The following is a 25,666-nucleotide window of genomic DNA, read 5'->3' on the forward strand; positions in this document are numbered from 1 at the left end:
CCTGTGTGAAGTAAGGGGAAGTATGGTGCATGGTCTGGGGGAAGGGGAGCCATGGCACTAAGTCTGGGAGGTTGGGTGGGTGTGGGGGTGGGGCCCAGCACTCTATCTCTAAAAGGTTCAACATCACTGGTCTATATAATATTATTTGCTTACAAAAATTAAAAATATGGAAATGTTTTGCATGATAATACAGGTATAACCTAGATTGAATTGTTTATCAGCTCCCAGAGGGGGGAATACAGGGAGGGAGGGAGGGAGGGAGGGAGGGAGGGAGGGAGGGAGGCAATATAAATCATATAACTTTGGAAAACTTATGTGGAAATTTGTTATTAAAATTTAAAAATTAAAATTATAAGTTCGGGCTTTTATCAGAGAGGAAGATTACTAAAGTACATTATTAGGAATTCATGCACCACTCTGAAGTATTTGAGCCAAAGTTCATTCTGTTTTGCAAACAAATGAGACATTCCAACATCTTCCTTAAAATAGGTATTGTCATTCATGATGTTAAACAATCAATTAAAGGATCAACACATATTTATTAAGCATTCATTAGACATAGCACTAGAATGCAGATACAAAAAAAATTGTATGCTCCCTCCTCTCAAGGAGCTTATATTCTATCAGGAGAAACATGTATAAATGTAAATATATACAGAATAAAGATACTTGGAAGAAAAACAAGGTAGTTAAATACAAGGTATTTTCAGAGGAGGTAAACCACCAATTGGGGAAGGATCAGGAAAGAATTCATGTAGGAAGTGGTACTTGAGCTGCATCATGAAGAGAAGATTAGTATAAAGGAAAGGAGAGGAGGAAGAGAATTTCTTGGATAGAAAATAACCAGTTGAAACAGGTGATGGAGTGTCATGTGGGAGAGTACAGTTTGGATGAAGTGCAGACTAGAGAAGTGCTAATAGAATACAAGATTTATGATCCATGTTTAAGCCAACCTGAACTTTTTCTTGAATTAATTTGTTTCTAGAAATTTTCCACTTTCTGCTTTTGTCATTATTTTTCTCTTTTCTGATTTTTTCTTCTTAAGTCTCTAAAGCAAGGGTCCCCAAACTTTTTACACAGCGGGCCAGTTCACTGTTCCACAGACCATTGGAGGGCCAGACTATAAAAAAAAAACTATGAACAAATCCCTATGTACACTGTATATATCTTATTTTAAAGTAAAAACAAAAAACAAACAAAAAAAACAAGAATAAATACAACATTTAAAATAAAGAACAAGTAAATTTAAATCAATAAACTGATCAGTATTTCAATGAGAACTATGGTCATCCTGTGCTCCTCTCACTGACCACCAAAGAAAGAGGTACCCTTTCTGGAAGTGCAGTGGGGGCCAGATAAATGGCCTCGGGGGGCTGCATGTGGCCCACAGGCCATAGTTTGGGGACCCCTGCTCTAAAGTATAGTTTTTGACTGATGTTGAATTACTTTTTTCTCTGTGTTGCTTTGATCCCTATCAACTTAACTTCTCTCTACTTTTGCCTTTCACTCTGGTTCTAGCATATATCAATTTCTGAAATATTCTCTTTTGGTATGGTTGGTATACTGGTTGGCTTCATGCCATAAAACTCAAAAGGAGGTTCTTGAAATTCCAGTCTAAGTATTCTGATCTCTTTTTCAAAATCAATCAAGATATTAGCATTATTTTTATATGTTTTATTATTAGCTAGTATTTCTGGAGTTCATGTTAAGTGTAAATTTTCAGTGCCTTTAAGTTCTTCAGCATTTCTCTCTTCCAATTTAAATAACTAATTAATTTTTCCTTTGTTGTTATTGCTGTTTGTTCATTTTCAGTGGTGTCTGACTCTTCATGACCCATTTGGGGGTCTTTTTGACAAAGACATTGGAATGATCTTGTAATTTCCTTCTTTGGCTCATTTTATATATGAAGAATTAAGGAAAACAAGGTAAAGTGACTTGCCCATGGTTACACAGCTAGTAAGAGTCTGATACCAAATTTGAACTTAAGAAGATGAGTCTTCTTCTTGACTTCAGTTCCAGCATTCTATCTATTGTACCACCTAGCTGCCCCCATTTTTGCCTTTATTTCCTCTTATTAGGGCTTATTTGTTGTATGAATTATCCTGCAATAATCTGCAATAATGCACTGTTACACAACTTAAATTAAATAACATCAGAAACAAAAAGCAATATCAAATCCTTGCCTACAACTGTCAAGATCTGTTTCCAATTTTATTAGAATATATTGTGGAGGCAGAGTGAAAAACAGTAATGTCTTCAGTCCATTTCACTTGTGTTCATGGTTTGTCAATGTTAGAAGTGAAGGGAGGGAGGGAGGGAGGGAGGGAGGGAGGGAGGGAGGAAGGGAAGGAAGGAAGGAAGGAAGGAAGGAAGGAAGGAAGGAAGGAAGGAAGGAAGGAAGGAAGGAAGGAAGGAAGGAAGGAAGGAAGGAAGGAAGGAAGGAAGGAAGGAAGGAAGGAAGGAAGGAAGGAAGGGAGGGAGGGAGGGAGGGAGGGAGGGAGGGAGGGAGGGAGGAAGGAAGGGAGGGAGGGAGGAAGGAAGGAAGGGAGGAAGGGAGGAAGGAAGGAAGGGAGGAAGGAAGGAAGGAAGGAAGGAAGGAAGGAAGGAAGGAAGGAAGGGAGGGAGGGAGGGAGGGAGGGAGGGAGGGAGGGAGGGAGGAAGGAAGGGAGGGAGGAAGGAAGGAAGGAAGGAAGGAAGGAAGGAAGGAAGGAAGGAAGGAAGGAAGGAAGGAAGGAAGGAAGGAAGGAAGGAAGGAAGGAAGGAAGGAAGGAAGGAAGGAAGGAAGGAAGGAAGGAAGGAAGGGAGGGAGGGAGGGAGGGAGGGAGGGAGAGGACTGATATTTCTGATTTGTTCCTTTACAGTCTCAGAACATGAAAGAGTGTCACTCTCTCTGCTGTCCTCCATGTCAAGCTAATTAATAATCACAATGGTTCCAAGTAGGGAGAAAGAACCTGGCAGGACAAGGGTTTGGTGGTTGTGGTTATTGTTATTCTCCATTTTTGTTATTATTAAATGGGTCGGATGTTGTAATAGGATTGAATCTTTATGTATTTATTTTGAAACACTGACAATTTCTGGTGGGATACTATTATATCAACTGTAATGTGTGGGAGGAAATAATCTTGTTAATTAGACATATTCAACAGTAAAAAAGCATATAACACTATATCACCTTGTGTAAATCACTTGGCATTTCAAAAAAACTATTCAAATTTGTTTAGTCTTTCTAATGAGAGGTGTTTAGGGAAATTTGAAAATCTTACTTTATACAGGATTAAGGACAGCTTAGCCCTCACTCAGAAGCAAAATTCTTTAGGATACTAAAGACTGAAAGCCTTCTTCATTCAAAAGTGAAATTCCATTGTCAGGAAAATCACTAATACCCCCACCTAGGGGAATAGGTCTCATTCCTAGTACAGGATCTGCTGAAGTGAAACTGCTTCTTTAGTTGCTAGGAAACAACCAACTCATTATATGCCATTATCAGCACCCTAGAGAAGGAAACTGGCATCTGCCTCACATTTGGGGATATTGGAGATTGAAGTAATAGCACCGCAAGTGCTGCCAAAAATCCTTGGTCTCCCAGGGTTTGCTTTGCGACTACAGCAGGTGCTGACATCAGCCCTGTCTTTGAAGTTTTCATTCCTGTAGCTTTTTTCAAACAACTGAAGAGATTTCTCCCAATATTCCATATTTTCAAATTCAAACCTCTACATTTCAGCTAAGTTATTTCTCTGGCAAATCTAATGTGGAGATAGGTGGGTTGGGAAGAGCTATTTGAGGCTGAAAAATTAAAAGAGTTGTTGATTAAATGGAATTTATGGAATCTTTATGTCTGTAATTACTAAAATAATGTTCAATGTGGAAAGTAAAAGGAAACATAAAAAAAATCAGAAAGAAAACACAGGTACAAATGATTTTATTATCTTCTATTTAACTGATTATTATACATAATTTTATAATTATCCTGTGATCTAGGACCATGTTGGCAAACCTATGTCACCCCTGCCAGAGGAGGCTGCTCCCCTCCCCTTCTCCACACACATCTGATGACATTTCTCACAAGACCCACCCCTCTGCCCAGCAGCCAAGCCTATATCTGGAGGAATGCATGGCAGGGGGCAGGGGGGCAGGGCTCATATGCAGTGTGTTTGGGCATTTGGTCTCTAAAAAGTTTGCCATCACTGACCTAGAATGTTGTAGAGTTGTTGCCTCATACTTTCAGTATCATTGAATGTAATTATAACAACAACTAATATTTACATAATGCTTTAAGATTGGCAACGTAATTTATATACATTACCTTAATGATTCCTAACAACACCCCTAAGATGTAAGAACTATAGGTATTACTATTATGAAAATCAATAAATGCTACATTTCTTCATATAATTTATGCCCTTTTTAGCAGATCATTTGCTACTAAGATGGGACAGGGAAATATACCTGGATATTGCTTAATGTTGACAGAAAGAATGCAGGGGACTTCTAAGGCTGCAGCTTCTGAGGCCTAGAACATAATCTGTCACCTGTCTTAAGATTCTCAAGGTCTGGAAAGACAACCTAAGAAGAAACCTCCACATACTTTCAGGCCTTCATTCAATGAGTCTTTATTAAGCAGTCCTGAAGCAATATTTCCTATATAGACTTTTAACTATAATGCCATTTACATTTGGCAAAAATCAAGAGGGTCATACACCTATGTGCCTGCAATAAAGTTTTATGAACCAATGACATGTTGTATTGTCCTTGTCTTTGATATTAAAAAATCATAGGTAGACTTTAATTCAGTGGTAACACATTAGGGCTCAAAGAGGTAGCTGGAAATCCTGTAGAAAAACTCAGAGACTGGGGCTAGGATTTACCAGAGACAGAAGCACAAATAGTTTTGCTCCATGAGAAGGGCCAGCACATTCTATTCCAAAGAGATCAAAGGGGAAAAAACTCACAAGTACAAAAATACTTATAGCAGCTCTTTTTGTAATGTCAAAGATCTAGAAATTAATGGGGTTCCTATGAGTTGAGGACTTACTGAACAAATTATGGCATATAATGTAATTGAATATTGCTGTACTATAATAAATGATGAAAAGGTGGTTTAAAAGAAATCTGGGAATACTTTTATAAACAGATATAAAGTACAGTAAGAAAAGCAGAATGAGAAGAATAATTTAGGTAGCAAAATTGTAAACTGTGATGCAATGACTAACCATGATTCTAGAAGATTAATCATAAACTATGTTGCCCGTCTCCAGACAGAGAGATGATAGATTCAAAATACAGAATGAGACCTCTCTTTTTAGAAATGGATTATGTAGGGATTTGGTTTGATATTCTATGCATATTTGCTCCAAGGGTTTTGTTTTACCTTACCTTTTAAATTGGGAATGAATAAATAGGGGGAAATAAAATAAATGCTTATTAATTGAAAAGCAAAATTTTCAATTAAAAAAAAGAAGGGTCAACACATTCAGAGTCCTGTCTGTAAGTCAGATATATACAAATGCCCCAAGGAACTCCTGAGGGCTTGGGAGCTCTTGGGTCACTTAGCTTTTGAAGTGACTACCTGGAATATCATTGCCCTAACAGTGACTGCATGTCCCCTGCTTTCCTAATTACCAGTTTCCCTTAAGGTTAGAAAGCAATGACCATCAAAGTGGATAGGTGTCACCCCACATCAGTCAATGAGCTCTGTGTAGAGGAGATGGAATTTGAACTGCCCCTTGAAAAATAGAACTGGATAGGCAGGAGTAAGGGAGAAGGGCACTCCAGGAGGAAGAAACATAATCAAAGGCAGAGAAATGGAACAGCTGTAGGGTCTATTTGGCCTACCTCATACTAGATCTTCCCTAACATATGCATTTCTCCACCCTGACTCTGAACATCCTTTCCTCACATCTTTGTTTCCTGAAATTAATCTTTTCTCCTTTGTTCTTTCCTCCCAAATTGTTTCCAATATAAGTAGGCTCTATGCTGCTCTACCCCCAAACTGAACCACTAAAAGTTCTCTATATTTTCCTGTATGATCCATGCTCCCTGGATCACATTGTGATGAGACTCCTATTTTGTTTCTTATCCTGTCATTTTAGTAGATATTGAGCTTCTTTACCACTATCCCAACAACCCTATGCCTCTAGAAACCTGCTCTGAAAAAGGCCTCGCTTCTCCCACATTCCCTGACTCAGTGGAAAAACGGGAAGGGTAGAGCTATTCCTCCCTTGCTAATGACACTTCCAGGAAATTGATTCATTGATAACATGCCACTTCTCATTTTAAGTCCATGCCAATTTATACTAGCCATTTCAAATCTCCACCACTATCCCCCTTATGCCTCCAAGCTGTATAAGAGCAAACACTATTTTTACTTTCTTTTCACAACCAGAATTTTTAGTCAGGCACGTGGAACAGAAATGCTTGTTGACTGATTGATTAATGCCCTTCCTTAAGGGCTTCAGCATCTGATTGGCATTTTTCTTTTTTACTACAACTTCAAAGACTTCCACATACATATTGACACTAATAGCATGGTTATAACCTCAGCTTAATCTCAAAAACCCTGTGTTTGCTATCCTTCTCTCTAACAACAATGTCCTTACCTATCATCTTTCTTATTCTCCACTACGATTACTACTGAAACTTTTCTATGCTGGTATTTGTGCAACTGGCATTTCAATTATTAGCCCCTTTTTGGCTAAACTTGACACCCTGGCTATCATGACTAATATGTCCATCCACTTCAATAATGCATTCATTCATCATCATCATCATCATCATCACCATCATCATCTCTCTCTCCTTACCTTTTGGTTCCTTGGCATCCTTTAAAATCTCAGCTAAAACTCTTAAACTATAAGAAGTCTTTCCCAATTCTCTTTAATACTACTACCTACCCTCTGAGATTATCTCCAACTTATTCTGTATATATCCTGTTTGTACATAGTTGTTTCCATGTTGTAAACTCCATTATATTAGTAAAATCCTTGAGAAGAAGGAAAATTTTCACCTTTCTTTCTCGCCTGGGTTTAATACAGTCCCTGGCAAATAATAGGCACTTACTAAATGTTTGTTGATTTCACTTCAATTCACTAATTCCCTACATTTCCCTGTCCTTGAAATTTCCACTGTACTAAAACTAGACTTGAGCAATTGGAAAAGCATTAACTGCTCACGGGTAGGACAAGCTAATATAATAAAAATGACCATCCTACCCAAACTTATTTATCCATTTAGTGGATAAATTTACCCATTGAACTTCCAAAAAAATTTTTTTACTGATTTAGAAAAAAAACATAAAAAAAGTTCATTTGGAAGAACAAAGGATCAAGGATATCCAGGAAAATAATGAAAAAAAATACAAAGGAAGGTAGCCCTGTAGTCCCAGATCTCAAACTATATTATAAAGCAGCAGTCATCAAAACAATTTGTTACTAGCTAAGAGACAGAAAGGAGGATCAGTGGAATAGACTTGGGGTAAGTGACCTCAGCAAGACAGTATATGATAAACCCAAAGATCCCAGCTTTGGGGACAAAAATCCACTATTTGATAAAAACTGCTTGGAAAATTGGAAGACAGTGTGGGAGAGATTAGGCTTGGATCAACATCTCACACCCTTACACCAAGATAAATTCAAAATGGGTGAATGACTTGAACATACAGAAGGAAACTATAAGTAAATTAGGCAAACACAGAATAGTATACATGTCAGCCCTTTGGGAAGGGGAAAGATTTTAAAACCAAGCAAGACTTAGAAAGAGTCACAAAATTTAAAATAAATAATTTTGATTACATCAAATTAAAAAGGTTTTGTACAAACAAATCCAATGTAACCAAAATCAGAAGGGAAGCAACAAATTGGGAAACAGTCTTCATAAAAACCTCTAACAAAGATTTAATTACTCAAATTTACAAAGAGCTAAATCAGTTGTACAAAAAACCAAGTCATTCTCCAATTGATAAATGGGCAAGGGACATGAATAGGCCATTTTCAGATAAAGAAATCAAAACTATTAATAAGCACATGAATAAGTGTCCTAAATCTCTTATAATCAGAGAGATGTAAATCAAAACAACTCTGAGGTATCACCTCACACCTAGCAGATTGGCTAACATGACAGCAAAGGAAAATAATGAATGTTGGAGGGGATGTAGCAAAGTAGGGACATTAATTCACTGCTGGTGGGGTTGTAAACTGATCCAACCATTCTGGAGGGCAATTTGGAACTATGCCCAAAGGACAATAAAAGACTGTCTGCCCTTTGATCCAGCCATAGCACTGCTGGGTTTCTACCCCAAAGAGATAATAAGGAAAAAGACTTGTACAAGAATATTCATAGCTGCGCTCTTTGTGGTGGCCAAAAATTGGAAAAATGAGGGGATGCCCTTCAATTGGAGAATGGCTGAACAAATTGTGGTATATGTTAGTGATGGAATACTATTGTGCTAAAAGGAATAATAAAGTGGAGGAATTCCATGGAGACTGGAACAACCTCCAGGAAGTGATGCAGAGCAAAAGGAGCAGAACCAGGAAAACATTGTACACAGATACTGATACACTGTGGTACAATCGAACGTAATGGACTTCTCCATTAATGTCAATGCAATGTGCCTGAACAATCTGCAGGGATCTAGGAGAAAAAACACTATCCACAAGCAGAAGACAAACTGTGGGAATAAAAACACCGAGGAAAAGCAACTGCTTGACTACAGGAATTGAGGGGACATGTCTGAGGAGAGACTCTAAATGAGCACTCTAATGCAAATACCCACAACATGGAAATGGATTCGAATCAAGAACACATGTGATACCCAGTGGAATCACGTGTCGGCTATGGGATAGGTGGGGGGGCGGGGGGGAAGAAATTGATCTTTGTCTCCAATGAATAATGTTCGGAAATGACCAAATAAAATAATGTTTTAAAAAAAAAGAAATATCCACTGTATTGAATCTCAGCTTTACATCATCCTCTTTCTCTGTTTTATCTGCTTTTACTTTCAGGTTTTCAATGTGGCTGAAAAAAGTTACAGAATTGGGCTGAGATCAACTGGCCCACCTCTAGCTGACTTCAAGTGGCTCCTCACCCAACATTCCTTTCATTCATTTCTCTTTTATCCCTTGGCAAACTCCCCATAACAGCTGTTATGAACTTTCTCTACATCCTCAAACCTCTAATCCCATTGCAGCCTTCCTCATTCTTTGCAAATCAATTTGCCTCTACCATACTGAAAAAATCTAGAAAAGTGGCTAGAACACCTTCATCTACCTTCATCTCTGCTTTAAAACATTCTTTCTACACTTCTACTTTCTTTCTTCCTTTCTATCTCAACAGAAGAGATGCCTCTCCCCCTTTCCATGTTCCACAGTAGCCTGTGTCAATCACCTTCCCTCCACCTTCCCACAGGATCTCGTTCCTACAATTATCCCTTCATTCACTAGAATTTTCAATCTCTCTTTTCCTATTCTCCTTTCTGCTTGAAAATATGTACAAATGTCTCCTATTTAGGAACAAAATCATTAGATTCTACATCAAGATCCTGAAACTGTCATTAGATTCTTTTTTTAAAAAAGATTCCATTTCTCTTCTTCCTTTTATGGTCAAATTTTCTAAATCAATACTTTATACTCAATGTCTTCATTCATTTATGTCACATATACTTTTTTAATCCCTGAAATCTGACTTTTGCCTTCACTATTCTAATGAAGCTATATTTTAAAAAATTACCACATTTAAACCCTAAATTTACTTCTTTTCTCCATCATTATTCACACTACTCTGTAAGCACTGCCCATCTCTCTTAAAACTCCTTCTTCAGCTGCAGTAATGCAATGATCTTCATTTTTCTACCTTCCTGATAAATCCTTTTTTGTCTTCTTTATTGGTTCTTTTTAACTCTCTTACCATTTAATTGTAGGGATTCCTGAACCTTCCTGTCATATATTCTCTCCTTTGGAGCATGGTAGTTAAACAAACAAGTATTTATTACAGGCTTACTATTTTTGAGAATTAGTTCATCTAAGTTATAGTAGAAGAAATAGTTATTACTAATCAACCTGGGATTGGGACCTATGAAAGTAAGATTAAAAGGAAATGAAACTATCCTTGGGCCTTAATTGTTCCAGGGCATTAAGTCCACAATTACTGATGAAGCTTTCTAGTTACCTAAGGTATAAATGTCTGGCATATGAGAAATTGGTGCTTCTCAGGCATTAGGGATTTCCTACAAATCAAGAAACCCTTCTGACTGGGTGCACCATTGTGACAAATAAGGAGAAGGTTTGTGTTCAGCTGAACCAATGTCATATCTTTGCTGCATATTCTTTCCAATTCCTAGAGTAAATTTCTCTTTCAAAAAAAAAAAAAAGGCTTACTATGTTCTATGCTTACTATTTCTTAAAGGCTTACTATGTATTGTGGTAAGCATTGTAGATAGATAGATATAAAAGCAAAAATTAAATCTGTCCTCAAGGGGCTTACATTCTAATAAGGGAAGTCAACACATAAAAGAGAGAAGGTGCTCCTGCAGGCATATGGTGGCTAAGTAGAGTAAATCAGAAGCAGAATGGAATGAAGAGTAGCTGGCCTCAGTCCTTCCTCAAAACAGAGATTTCATTCAAGAGGAACTTACTGATTGGGGAAGGGAAGTGCAGAGGTAAAAGTGTTCTATGGTGAATCTCTAAAGGATTCAACCATTACCTGAATGTGGTTGACTTCTAGACTGTATTTTTCACACTAATCTTCTCTTCTTAGGTCTAGAGTAAATAGTCAATTCCCATTAGACATTTACATTTGGATGTACATCCAGCAGCCCAAATTCAGTGAGTTCAAAACCAACCTCATCACTTTCTGCAAAAAAAAAATCTAACACTTATTTTGGGCTTCCATGTATCATTCAAGGTTACTATCATTCTCCCAGTCACTAGGCCTGAAATGGCAAAGTCATTTTTGATTCTCCCTTCTCTTTGTGCCTCATATTCCTTCTAAGTCACCAATTTCTTAATAATATAACCTTGACTTTCATTTCCTTTCTACTATAGTTCTTGCCATCCTCATTCTACCCTTTTTTTCACCTCATATATAAATTAGTTCAGCAATGGTCTTAAATGGTCTTCCTGACTCCTCTCTTATGTATCTCTGTTCAATTACATATAATGACACCAATCTTCCTAAACTCTGCTGACATGTCAACTCTTTACTCAGAGACCTTAATAACGCCTCAGTGATTACAGATTCAAATTCAAGGTCTTTGGCCAAGCATTAAAGGTCCTCCAATATCTGCCCTCACCTACCTTTCCAACCTTATATGACTATTTCCCAACTGAAGTCATTTTTTCTGATCAGGACAACCCATTCTTCATCCCATGGACCTCATTCTTTTCTACCACCATGGCTTTCCTCATACTTCTTCCTCTGTCTAAAATGACATTGCTCCTTAATCCCACCTCCCTAAATCCTCAAAGGTCCAATTCAATTTTTACCTCCTCCAATGTCTGATCATCTCATTCCTTTGAATTTCTATCTGCTTTTCTAAATCCTTTATTTGATATTTAATTATATGCTATTTTGCACTGTTCAGAGGAAGTGTAGTATAGTAGACAGGAAACAGTCCTAGATTCAAGAAGTTCTAGGTTTAAGTACAGCTACAAAGAGATATATAATTAAGGGCAAGTCACTTAATCTGTTAGTATATCCCCTGAAATTATTAAAGACTGTAAATTTCAGATACATTGCTAATATGTATTGATAGAAGGGGCTTAAACACCAAGAATTCCTTACCCTGATGAAAAGGTCCGAACTACTTCCCGGTAAGCATGGCAGCAGTCTAAAGGCGGGTCACATACTCTCCCCAGCACACACCGATAAGGATTACCCCAAAAGACCTTCAGAATCATTTTCAGAGGAGTGGAGGAGATGAACTGTGGGGTGCAGCATTGAAGGTGCACTGGATTGGGACTTTTTAAGTCTATAAGATCCACCCAAACATGAGCTGATCCACTGTCTCCCCCACCCCTACCTACAGAGCCAGGAACAGAGCCAGTGCATGCCAAGATGAGCGAGCAAGGGCCACCCCTGGAGTGAGCAAGGGACACCTTTGGGTCCTTGGGAGTTGACTAGGACCTTAGGGGAAACACCCCCAAAAGCAGCTTGGCGGGAAACCCCAGTGCACGAGGGATTATAGACCTTAGGTGTACAGAGCCAGCATGCCCACCAGAACCAGGGACTGAGCGAGGAGTACTTCTAGATCGAGCAAGGGGCACTTCTAGGTCCTAGGGAGAAAACAAGGACCTCCGGAGAACCACCCCTGAAAGCAGCTAGACCAGAAAACCAGGCGGTCAGGAGAGCACAGACTATGAGTGCCCCTGGGAAGCTAGCACCGAGAAGAGCTGCAAAAGACTGCAGAGATTCGAGAGCTTGCCTCAGGCAAAATCCTTGCTCTTTAACTCCATGCACAGAGAACCTGCCCAGCTGACTCAGATCTCTGACTAAAGAGGGAAGGGAAAACATCCATAAAAATGGCTAATTGTACACAGGAGCCTCAAAATTCTTCCGAAAAATCCAAAAAGAAGGCTATGACAATCGAGAATTTTTACAGAAGAAAAACCCAGGCTACAGAGGAAATACTGGATGAAATTCCAACAAAGGCAAAACCAACAAAAACGGAAATTGTCCACAAGCCCTGGAAAAGTCTCAAATGGAGCTTATCATCAAAAAGATGGAAGCCTTCTGGAAAAAAAGTGGGAAATGGTTCTCCCCAAAATGAAGAAATCATAGCTCAATATCAAAAGATTAAAGTAGGAAAACAGGTCTTAAGGACCAGAATTGATCAAGTGGAAACCAATGATCTTGCAAAACAGCAAGAATTAATAAAGTAAAGTTAAAAGACTGACAAAATAGAAGAAAGCATAAAATATCTCACTGAAAAGGTGACAGATCAGGAAAACAGAAGAAGGAGAGACAATATGAAAATCGTTGATTTACTTGAAAAGCCAGAAATAAACAGAAACTTCAACATCATACAAAAGATGATGCAAGAAAACTGCCCTAAAGTTCTAGAACAAGAGGGGGAAATAGACATTGAAAGACTTCATAAAACACCTTCTACACTAACCCCCCCAAAAAACTCCAAGAAATGTAATTACCAAATTCCAGAGCTTTCAAACTAAGGAGAAAAATCCTACAAGAAGCCAAAAAGAGACAATTCAGATACAAAGGAGCAACAATCCAGATCACACAAGACCTGACAGCTTTCACACTGAAGGACCGCAAAGCCTGGAACACGATATTCAAAAAGGCAAGAGAATTGGGTCTTCAAACAAGAATCACCTATCCATCAAAACTGACTATACACTTCCAGGGGAAAGTATGGGCATTCAACAAAATAGAAGATTTCCAAGTATTTATAAGGAAAAGATCAGACTAACTGGAAAGTTTGACATCCAAACACAAAGATCAAGAGAAACATGAAAAGGTAAATATGAAAGAGAAGGAAAAGGAGGGAAATGTTTTTTTTTCATTCAAACTCTCTTCCTTAAGGGCTACAATTAGACCAAACTATATATATATATATATATATATATATATATATATATATATATATATATAAATCTATGGGGAAACTGTTATTTGTAACTCTCAAAAATTGTTTTCATTATTATAGTAAATAGAAGAATCATTCATAAGAAAAGATTGGGGCATTAAAGGCTATAAAATGATATGCAAAAAAAAGGGGTGGGGGGAATCGATGATGGTACTAAGAGATACCTGAAGAAATAAAATGAATAGAATAATCTTTGTCACACAAAGATACACATGGGAAGGGGAGGGGAAGAATACTCTTATAAGAGGGAGTGGAAGAGAGTGCTAATTGGTAATACTGGAATATCACTCTCAGTGAAATCAATTCTAAGAGGGAAGATCATTAGATCCATTGGGATCTTGAAGTCTATCTTATCCTACATGGTAAGGAAGAAGGGAAAACTAAGGGGGGGTAGGGTGGAGGAAGTTTAAAAAAAGGGATGGAAGGAGAGAGGGGAGGGAACTTAACAGACCCTAAAAAAACAAGAAGGGGACAAAAAGGGAGGGGCCAGAAAGGTAAGCATATCAAGAGAGGGGAATAGGGAGATTGGCTAAAAGTAAACCACTGGTTTAAAAGGATATAGCAAAACAAGAAAGGTCAGAACTAGGAGAGGATATCAAAATGCTAGGGAATTCATAAGTGACAATCATAACTTTAAAGGTTAATGGTATGAACTTACCCATAAAACGTAGACCAACAGGAGAGTGGATTAGAATCCAGAATCCTACCATATGTTGTCTACAAGAAACACACATGAGGTAAGTAGATACTCACAAGGTCAGAACTAAAGGTTGGAGCAAGACCTTGTGATATTTAAAATGGTTGAGGCCTTAAACTGTAGTGGTTAAAATAGTGAAAGATATAAATTGTGATAGATATAAGAGAGGGTGAGTAAATTTGACCGAAGAAATGTTTCACTACAGTGTCTTGGGTTTTAAAATCAAATATAAGGTGGTCGCCAGGGAAATATTCCCAATTATTCAAATACCCAAGTCAATTGGGTTTTATAGAGAATTTAATTAACAATACAATGAGTAATCAAAGAAAGAGAGAGTAAGAAAGGAATAAGTATGAAGGGCCTCAAGCCAATATGGCCTAGACCTGAGTCTTAAAAGAGAAATCAGTCAGTTTTTTATAACTCACCATAAGATCTGTCTAAGTAAGGATTTCTAATGACACCAGGCCAGCAGCATCTCAGCTGCTTTCACCAGCTCCCTCCTCCATCTGAATGTTTCAGAATCAGTCTCCTCAGAATGAGTCTCTCCAATCTGAATGTTTCAGAATGACCTCCAGCTCTTCTCTGAGCTCTTATTTTTAAGGGCAAAATCTTCTGTGTCACCTCCCCTAAGTCCTTACATCTACCAATCACAGTAGATGTTTCTAAAGGACCGCCCATTCTTAGTCCACACCTAAGAAGGTGTGGATTTTTGAGTAATTCACACCAGGAAAGCTCTGAGTAAGTTTTCTAGTTCTTTGTTCCTTGTAAATTCACAAGTTGCTTGACCTTTATAGATACTTAGCTTAAGAAAAGTATGGGTTTAAGTACTTTTCATTGTTCAGAAAAGAGTTTACAACTTTATCTTCCCCTAGGGCAGACCCAAGTAGGTAAAGTAGAATTCTCACATTCCTGCTTTAAGTAGAGCTCACTGCCCAAATGGGGAATGGTCTTAATCCAATCTTATAAAGTAGGGTCTGAGAAATTTTAAGGTTTACAACATATAGGGCCTCAACTGATAGAAAAAAGGCAGGAGTTACAATCATGATATCTAACAAAACCAAAGTAAAAATAGACCTGATTAAAATGGATAGGGAAGGTAAATACATCCTGATAAAAGGGAGTATAGACAATGAGGAAATATCACTAATCAACATGTATGCACCAAACTATATAGCACCCAAATTTCTAATGGAGAAACTAGTAGAATTGAAGGAGGAAATAGATAGTAAAACTATACAAGTGGGAGACCTGAACCTACCACTATCAAATTTAGATAAATCAAATCAAAAAATAAATAAGAAAGAGGTAAAAGAGGGGAATGAAATCTTAGAAAAATTAGAGTAAATAGATATATGGAGAAAAATAAATAGGGACACAAAGGAATACACCTTCTTTTCAGCAGCACATGGTACATTCACAAAGACTGACCGTATAGTAGGTCATAAAAACATGGCACACAACTGTAGAAAGGCAGAAATAAAAAATGCAATATTTTCAGATCATAAGGCAATAAAAATAATGATCAATAAGGGTACATGAAGAGCCAAATCAAAAATTAATTGGAAATAAATAATATGATTCTTCAAAATCACCTAGTCAGAGAACAAATCATAAAAACAATTAATAATTTCATTGAAGAAAATGACAATGATAATACATCCTTTCAAACTCTATGGGATGCAGCCAAAGCAGTAGTCAGGGGGAAATTTATATCCTTGATTTCATATATTAACAAATTACGGAGGGCAGAGGTCAATGAATTGGACATGCAAATCAAAAAACTTGAAAGCAAACAAATTAAAAAACCCCAGAAGAAAACCAAATTAGAGATCCTAAAAATTAAGGGAGAAATTAATAAAATTGAAAGTGATAGAACTAGTGAACTAATAAATAAGACTAGAAGCTGGTATTTTGAAAAAACAAACAAAATAGACAAAATATTGGTCAATCTAATTTTAAAAAAGGAAAGAAGAAAACCAAATTAACAGTATCACAGATGAAGAGGGATAACACACGTCCAATAAAGAGGAAATTAAGGCAATCATTAAAAACTATTTTTCCCAATTATATGACAATAAATATGCAAATCTAGGTGATATGGATGAATATTTACAAAAATATAAATTGCCTAGATTAACAGAAGAAGAAATATAATTCTTAAATAATCCCATATCAGAAAAAGAAATTGAACAGGCCATCAAAGAACTTCCCAAGAAAAAATCCTCAGGGCCTGACAGATTCACAAGTGAATCTCATCAAACATTCAAAGAATAGTTAATCCCAATACTATACAAACTATTTCACATAATAAACAAAGAGGGAGTTTTGCCAAATTCATTTTAGGACAAAAATATGGTACTGATCCCAAAGCCAGGCAGGTCAAGAACGGAGAAAGAAAACTACAGACCAATCTCCTTAATAAACATAGATGCAAAAATCTTAAACAGGATGCTAGCAAAAAGACTCCAGCAAGTCATCACAAAGGTTACTCACTATGATCAGGTGGGATTTATAACAGGAATGAAAGGATGGTTCAATATCAGGAAAACCATCCACATAATTGACCATATCAACAAGCGAAGCAACAAAAATCAGATGATTATCTCAATAGATGCAGAAAAAGCCTTTGAGAAAATACAACACCCATTCCTATTAAAAACACTAGAAAGCATAGGAATTGAAGGATCTTTCCTAAAAATAATAAACAGTATCTATCTAAAACCATCAGCCAATATCATCTGCAATGGGGATAAACTAGATGCATTCTCAATAAGATCAGGAATGAAACAAGGATGCCCATTATCACTTTTATTATTCAACAGTGTACTAGAAACACTAGCAGTAGCAATTAGAGAAGAAAAAGAAATTGAGAGTATTAAAATTGGCAATGAGGAGACCAAATTATCTCTCTTTGTGGATGATATGATAGTCTACTTAAAGAATCCCAGAGAATCAACAAAAAAATCGACAAAAAATCAACAACTTTAGCAAAGTAACAGGATACAAAATAAACCCACATAAGTCATCAGTATTTCTATATATCTCCAACACATCTTAACAGCAAGAATTAGAAAGAGAAATTTCATTTAGAATCTCCCTATACAATATAAAATACTTAGGAATCTATCTGCCGAGACAAACACAGGAACTATATGAACATAACTACTAAACACTTTCCACACAACTAAAACTAGATTTGAGCAATTGGAAAAACATTATCTGTTCATGGGTAGGACGAGCTAACATAATAAAAATGACCATCCTACCCAAACTTATTTATCTATTTAGTGCCATACCCATTGAACTTAAAAAAAACTTTTTTAATGAATTAGAAAAAAACATAAAAAAGTTCATTTGGAAGAACAAAAGATCAAGGATATATAGGAAAATAATGAAAAAAATACAAAGGAAGATAACCCTGTAGTCCCAGATCTCAAACTATATTAAAAAGCAGTGGTCATCAAAACAATTTGGTACTGGCTAAGAGACAGAAAGGAGGATCAGTAGAATAGACTTGGAGTAAGTGACCTCAGCAAGATAGTCCATGACAAACCCAAAGACCCCAGCTTTTAGGACAAAAATCCACTATTCAACAAAAACTGCTGGGAAAATTGGAAGACAGTGTGGGAGAGATTGGACTTGGATCAACACCTCACACCCTACACCAAGATAAACTCAGAATGGGTGAACGACTTGAATATAAAGAAGGAAACAATAAGTAAATTATGTGAACACAGAATAGTATACATGTCAGCCCTTTGGGAAGGGAAAGATTTTAAAACCAAGCAAGACTTAGAGTCACAAAATTTAAAATAAATAATTTTGACTACATCAAATTAAATAGTTTTTGTACGAACAAAACCAATGTAACTAAAATCAGAAGGGAAGCAACAAATTGGGAAAGAATCTTCATAACAAAACCTCTGACAAAGATTTAATTACTCAAATTTACAAAGAGCTAAATCACTTGTACAAAAAATCAAGCCATTCTCCAATTGATAAATGGCAAGGGACCTGAATAGGCAATTTTCAGTCAAAGAAATCAAAACCATTAATAAGCACATGAAAAAGTGTTCCAAATATCTGACAATCAGAAAGATGCATATCAAAACAACTCTGAGGTATCACCTCACACCTAGCAGATTGGCTAACATGACAGCAAAGGAAAGTAATGAATGTTGGAGGGGATGTAGCAAAGTCAAAACATTAATTCATTGCTGGGGGAGTTGTGAATTGATCCAACCATTCTGGAGGGCAATTTGGAACTATGTCCAAAGGGCGCTAAAAGACTGTCTGCCCTTTGATCCAGCCATAGCACTGCTGGGTTTCTACCCCAAAGAGATAATAAGGAAAAAGACTTGTACAAGAATATTCATAGCTGCACTCTTTGTGGTGGCAAAAAATTGGAAAATGAGGGGATGCCCTTCAATTGGGGAATGGCTGAACAAATTGTGGTATATGTTGGTGATGGAATACTATTGTGCTCAAAGGAATAATAAAGTGGAGGAATTCCATGGAGACTGGAACAACCAGGAGAACACCATACACAGAGACTGATACACTGTGGTACAATCGAACATAATTGACTTCTGCATTTGTATCATTGCAATGTCCCTGAACAATTTGCAGGAATCTAGGAGAAAAAACACTATCCACAAGCAGAGGACAAACTGTGTGAGTAAAAACGTTGAGGAAAGGCAATTGCAGAGGGGATATGATTGGGGATGTGGACTCTGAATGAACATCCTACTGCAAATACCAACAATACGGAAATGGGTTCGGATCAAGGACACATGTAACACCCAGTGGAATTGTGCACAGGCTATGGGGTAGTGGGTGTGGCAGGAGGGGAGGGAGGAAAAGAAAATGATTCTTGTGTCTAATGAATAATGTTTGAAATTGACCAAATAAAATGTTTATTTTGAAAAAAAAAAAGGTCCGAACTTAAGATCCTTACTATTTTTATAGTTTTTATTGATACCTTGTTTTCACATCATCTATATTTCCCCTCTGTACTCTTCTCCCCTGCCACTTAGAGAACTATCCCTTATGATTAAAAACTGTTTAAGGAGAAAGTGAAAAAACTAGTAAAACCAAAAAGCACATGGAAAAAAAATCTAGCATTAAAAGTAATGTTCCATATCTGTGATTAACCACTTTTCAAAACAGGGCTGGGGAAGGGTCTCCTCATATCTCTTCTTTTGGGGCAAGTCTTGCAGTATTATTTAACTTGATCTAGCTCCTCTACTAGATAGTTAAATTTATAAAGTTCAAGGAGCTTCTCTATGCTTCTGTAACCCCAGTAGCAAGTAGCTGAGAGTTATGCATATGAATCATTCAGAAAGCACTGTTTTAAAGGAATGAATGAGGATCATCAGCAAAATTGATGCACTCTTACAGTAGATGATTATGAGCTCCAAAATGAGGAGGTAACGAAGGTAATGTATGAGGCAGAGAAAAATATATGTCAATATCTACATATATATTTAAATCTGGGCCACATATCTATTCAGGCTATCCTATTTGATGGGTTGCAACATGAGGTAGATTTTTCATTGCAGAATGAATTCTCACTGCCACCAGTTCATTTCCAATTTGCCTCTACATAATATCATTTGAGTTACAGGAAGGTAACACAAATTAATTTTAAGGTTATTCTAAAACAAACACGATTAGAAACCTAAACTTGCTGATATATACACATAAAAACATACATAAGCACAAGCACCCAAAGAGAGTTCATTCCTAAATCTAACATAAATGACATTTGAATTAATTTTTTTATGTGGGGATATCCACTTAACTATTGCCCTCTTCACATGTATAATTAAAAGTTGACAAGAAAAATATATATTCCACAGACAGACAGAGACAGTCTCTCGCCTACTATGGAGCAATTTTAAGTAGCAGGTACTATAATATGTCAGCTATTTTTACTCACAGAACTTCTGTATAGCCCTTACAACAACAAAAAATAGCTACAATGTGATTAAAAGTAACTTAGAGGAAGCCAAATTACTGTGTTACTGTATAAAATAGATTTTCTCTTATGCCTGGAGACTTCAAATTTCTGCAATACTGGATAAAGTAAAAAAGTTAGAACTTTTAATACAGTAAATGGAAAAGATCAAATCATGTAAAATTGAAATTTCGTACTGGTGCAACAAAATTCATTCAATTCATCCAGTGCATTTCTTTTAAAAAAAACCTCAGACTTGGATTCAAATTCCAATGGTGCCCCAATTAACAAGCAAATTGACTACATCCCTGCCATTAACAGGATAGTAGTTCATTTCTTACCTGCCTAATCAGTTTCTCTATGGCTGACATCACCATAAGTCCTCTCCAAACAACTGGTGCAGTCTCTTCTACCAGGAAACCCATAGACATACTACAGTAAAAAAACAACAATAGAATTTTCACACATAAGAGATAAAAAGAAAATAATTATGGAAGACAGCTTAAGGTAATCAAAGAGGAAAATATACTTACCAAAAGATGCCATAATTCAAAAGGGGTCTCATTAAGTTACCTAAAACAGGAAAACAAATCACTGTTTAGAAAATGGAGTCATTACATCATTATAAATATGTCAACATGTTTTCTTGTCAACAGCTATCAGTCTTGGCAGTGAAAATGACTTTCTCCAATTATACCAATAGGTAATTCTTTCTCCAGATGAATTTAGAATGAGGGGTGATTATTTTAATGATTTTTTCAAAATTTATTCTGCAGCTTCTAATTCATTCAGTGCAGTTTTCAATAGTTCAGGCAAAACACAAAGCATGTCACTTACAGATTCCCATCAGGCCCAACTTCTTAAAATATTTTGTAAATAGCATCCTTTTATACAGAAACAATCCCTATGCAACTTGGGATTACTTTATATTCAAGAAACTGCCTCAATAAATAAATGTGAATAGTCAAAGCATTTTAAATTTCATATTTTGAATAACTTTCAAACCCTAATGTTAATCTGTTTATTTACTATAGAAAAGGAGGAACTGTACATCACAGTTCTCTCAAGATTGGCATATTCTTTCTTTTGTCTATATCTTCTCTTTTACCTCAAATTGAAGAAAAGCTTTAAAAGGATAGGAAACCTTAGATTTTGTACTGATGAAAAAGAAAAATATTACCAATGTCAAAAAATAGCATTCAAATAGAGAACAAAAAGGGGGGGGGGGGGTTATACTAACTGATGATAACTGACCAATGTAGTTTCTTATATTCAGCTATCAGCTTCACAAATAAGTTTTAAACAAATTTGTGATTTTGAATTTCAAATGTATGGAATTTACAAAATAATATACAAATTCATTTTGTATAAATCAAGACTTAAACTTGGATAATGTTCTGGATGAGTAGTGGCCAGACTATGGCATAAAGCTGGATAGGTTGTCTGCTGAATTAATCTATTAATAGACATATGTTGGAAAGACTATGCAAATGGTCGAAGAATTAGCTTAGCCCAAGAATAGATGGAGAAGGCCACCATGGATTGCATTTGGGAAACTACAAAACATTCATGATCTCAACCTACTCCTTAACATAATATTCTCCTGGTGATAATATATGTCTATAAGGCAAATAACACCATGATTTCTAAACAATTTAAATTGTGGGTGGCCCTAAGGCAAATGGAGAGGTAAATTAGATTTAAGTAGACTTCACCACATTGTCATCAGGGACTTATTAAAAAATGATGTAAAAAAATTAAACAAATATGGTCCATAAAAGGAGATGGGTTAGTCATGAAACTTCGAAATATCAAAAGTTGCACTGGCATCTATAAAATAATAAACCATCAAGAATTCATGAAGAGGCATAGATAAATTCATTCAAGATGATAGAGCATGAATGATTTACAATCCAAACCAATCAATGACAGGCAATTTAAAATAAAAATTTCAAATAATATATTTTAGACAGTAACCCTTACACATCCTTACACACTGGCACACACTAAAAAAAGACAACATTCCTAAGGTTTAGGAGATTAAATAAGAATAGAAGAAGCACAGAGTGAGCTCTAAATGGATGTAGTTGAAAAGAATTATAAGAGAATGAAGAGAAGCACTTTGGAGGACTATGAGTATAGATAGAATCTTTAACGAAACAAGGAATAAGAGTAACCATAAGAGATAAAAAGACAACTTCAATTAAATGAAATTAGAAAACCTTTGCATCAATAAAATCAATGTAATTAGAATAATAAAAGCAATGAATTAGGGGAGAAAATACACAGCAAATACTTTGGATAAAGGTCTGATATCCAAGATACATATAGTAGCAGTAGTCTCTTGGTAACCGAGGATGACGATTGTCTTTGTGGGTTTTCATCTATGGTGTATAGATGAGTGTGCACAAAGACACTTGTGAGTGAAGGAGATTTTAAGTGGAAAAATCGATGCACAGAGACAGTCCCACTCTCTAGGCATTGGAAGCCTGGGTCCATTGGCACGAAAAATCATTACACCTGGAGACTTCCTCAGCTGCATTGGATGGCCATGTTGTCTTTTGTGCTCCAACATGCCCTAAGCACTCCACAGTGCTTTGCTGCGTCGCCCGTTGAACCTTCTTATTTGTTTCTTCTGTCTGTTCGGCCGAAACAGTCTTCACATGCTGGGTGAGCAAAGCCTTAGTTCACCACGGGTCTAGGACCCAATGGCTACCCTCCCGAGGTTAAGCTGGCCTGTCGAAGCCGTTGCCAAGATACATATGGAATAGATTTAAATATACAAGCACAAAAGATGAATGATCAAAGAATATAAATTGTTTTCAGAAGAAGAAATTCAAACCATCAACAACTGAGAGAATGCCCCAAATCACTAATGATAAAAAACATAGAAATTAAAATTCTGAGATCTGACCTCATATTCATGAGGCTGTCAAAGATGATGATGAAGGGGGCATATGGATAGCTCAGGAGTTTGAGAACCAGGCCTAGAGATGGGAGGTCCTAGTTTCAAATCTGGCCTCAGACACTTCCCAGATGGTGTGACCCTGGGAAAGTTACTTAACCCCCATTGCCAAGCCCTTACCACTCTTCTGCCTTGGAACCAATACATAATATTGATTCCAAGACGGAAGGTAAGGGTTTAAAAAAAAAGATGATGATGAAAATAGTAAATGGTGGGAAGAGCTATAGGACAATAAACACACTAAGGCATTGTAGATGAAACTGGTCAATCTATTTTGCAAAATATGAAATGACATTACAAAAGGCACTGAACTGAATGGAAGGAAGAATCATTGAAACATTTTAAAATGCACAGAAGAGAAGAGCAGAAAGAATGATAAACAGAAGAGCATCAAAAGTTACATTTTGAATTTTATATGTGTATATATATATATATATTTAAAGAAACAAATTAGACTTTATAGAAATTTGAAATTTCACATGCAATATTCTTTTCTTATATGTGGAATTATCCATTTTTAAGGTATTAAAATATTTTGTTATCAATATTTTACATAAATACCAGATATTGAAATTATATCCAATGGGGAAGTAAAAAAAGTTACTGGTAAAAAAAAATTTTTTTAATAACTTAACAATTACCCTGTCTCCCTCAAATTTCTCCCTTTGCCAAATCTCCAGACACCTGATAAAGTAACATTTCAAAAATATGTCTAACTCTTACTCAACATTCCAGTGACTATTATTTCTAGGTTCACATATAAATTATCCCATTTGTAATTTAAAGCCCTTCATAGCCAGACTCAAATCTATCTTTAAAACCTTATTCTACATTACTCCCTCTCATGAGTTATTGGATCTGGCCAAAAAGACATTCTTACTGTTGTTTAGATAGAACATTCTATTTTGATCTCTGTCTTTGCACAGCCATTAATGGTGCTGGAATACACTCCTTCACTCCTCTGTCTTTTAGAATCACTAGTTTCTATCAAAGCTCAGGTCAAAAGTTGATCCCTCAGCTGCTAATGCCCCCAACCTGATTTTATTTCAATTGTTTTATTCTAAACATAACAAACTCCAAAAAAGATGAGCAACTCCATGTTTGTAAAAAAAAAAAATTGTATTTGTAACACAAATCTTTACCATATATTGCTTGCTTGCTTTTCTCTCCAAGCATCAACCAATCAATCGATATAAATTTATGAAGTACCTATTAATACCTGGCAAGACACACCCAAGAACTATATGAATGCAACAATAAAAGACCTCTAACATGAAGAGAGTCAGATTTAAACAACTGTAAAAACATTAATTTCTCATGGATAGACTGAACCATTATAATAAAAATCATGATTCTAATTTACCTATTCTGTGTTAAGCCAATCAAACTACCCAAAAATTATTTCATAGAGATAGAAAAAAATAATAAAATTCATTTAGAATGAATGGGCAAGAATATCAAGAGAAATAATGAAAAAAATATGAAGGGAAGTAGCCTAACTATACCAGATCTGAAAGCACATTATAAAGTAGTGATCATCAAAACAATCTGTTGCTGGCTAAGAAATAGAATGGATCAATGGAATAGATTAGGCACTCAACAGTAGTAAATGACCATAGTATCCTAGTGTTTGAAAAATCCAAAGATCCAATCTTTGGGGGAAAATCACTATTTAACAAAAACTGCTGAGAAAACTAGGAGTCAGGAAGGCAGAAACTAGGTACAGAGCAGTGTCTCATACCATATACCAAGATAAAGTAAAAATGTATACACAATTCAGAAATAATGGGCATAAACAAATGAAAATACCATAAATAATTTTATCTCTCAGACCTATGGATCAGGGAAGAATTTATGAACAAATAAGACATAAAGAATATTACAAGATGTAAAAGAGATAACTTTGACTGCATTAAAGTATAAAGGGATTGCACAAACAAAACCAATGCAACAAAGATTAAAAGGGAAACAAAAAATTGGGTGAAGGGGAGTTTGATAGCAAATATCTCTGACAAAGGCTTCATTTCTCAAATATATAAAGAACTGAGTCAAATTTATATGAATGTGAAGTATTTCCCAAATAATAAATGGCCAAAGGAAATAAATGGCAGTTTTCAGATGAAGAAATTAAAATTATCTTTACTTATCTGAAAAATGTTGAAATCACAATGAATTAGAGAAATTCAAATTAAAACAATTGTGAGGTACTGTCTCATATCTATCCGGCTGGCTAATATGACAAAAAAAAAGAAAATGACACATATTGCAAAAGATGTCCATCATTTGGAAAATGGCTGAACAAGTTGTGGTATATGATTATATTGTAATATTACTATGCCATAAGAAATGGCAAATAAGAAATTCACAAAAACTCTGGAAAGACTTATATGAAGTGATACAAAGTGAGCACAACCAGGAAAACATTTTACACAATAACAGCAATAATGTACA

The 25,666-nt window shown here is 36.1% G+C and overlaps 1 protein-coding gene across 3 annotated transcripts in view; it reads right to left on the reverse strand.

The window, feature by feature from the left end:
* The window catches only part of NUBPL (NUBP iron-sulfur cluster assembly factor, mitochondrial), a 365,055-nt gene that overhangs the window by 211,592 nt on the left and 127,797 nt on the right, over nt 1-25,666 (reverse strand). For all 3 annotated transcript variants that reach the window (XM_007472517.3, XM_056810405.1, XM_056810404.1), the window contains exons 5-6: nt 20,784-20,823; nt 20,592-20,682 (exon numbers count right to left, since the gene is read on the reverse strand). In XM_007472517.3, coding sequence (XP_007472579.2) covers nt 20,592-20,682; nt 20,784-20,823 — 131 coding nt within the window. The remainder of the gene's footprint in view (nt 1-20,591; nt 20,683-20,783; nt 20,824-25,666) is intronic.

Source organism: Monodelphis domestica, chromosome 1 (assembly GCF_027887165.1).
Source record: "Monodelphis domestica isolate mMonDom1 chromosome 1, mMonDom1.pri, whole genome shotgun sequence".
Taxonomy (NCBI): domain Eukaryota; kingdom Metazoa; phylum Chordata; class Mammalia; order Didelphimorphia; family Didelphidae; genus Monodelphis; species Monodelphis domestica.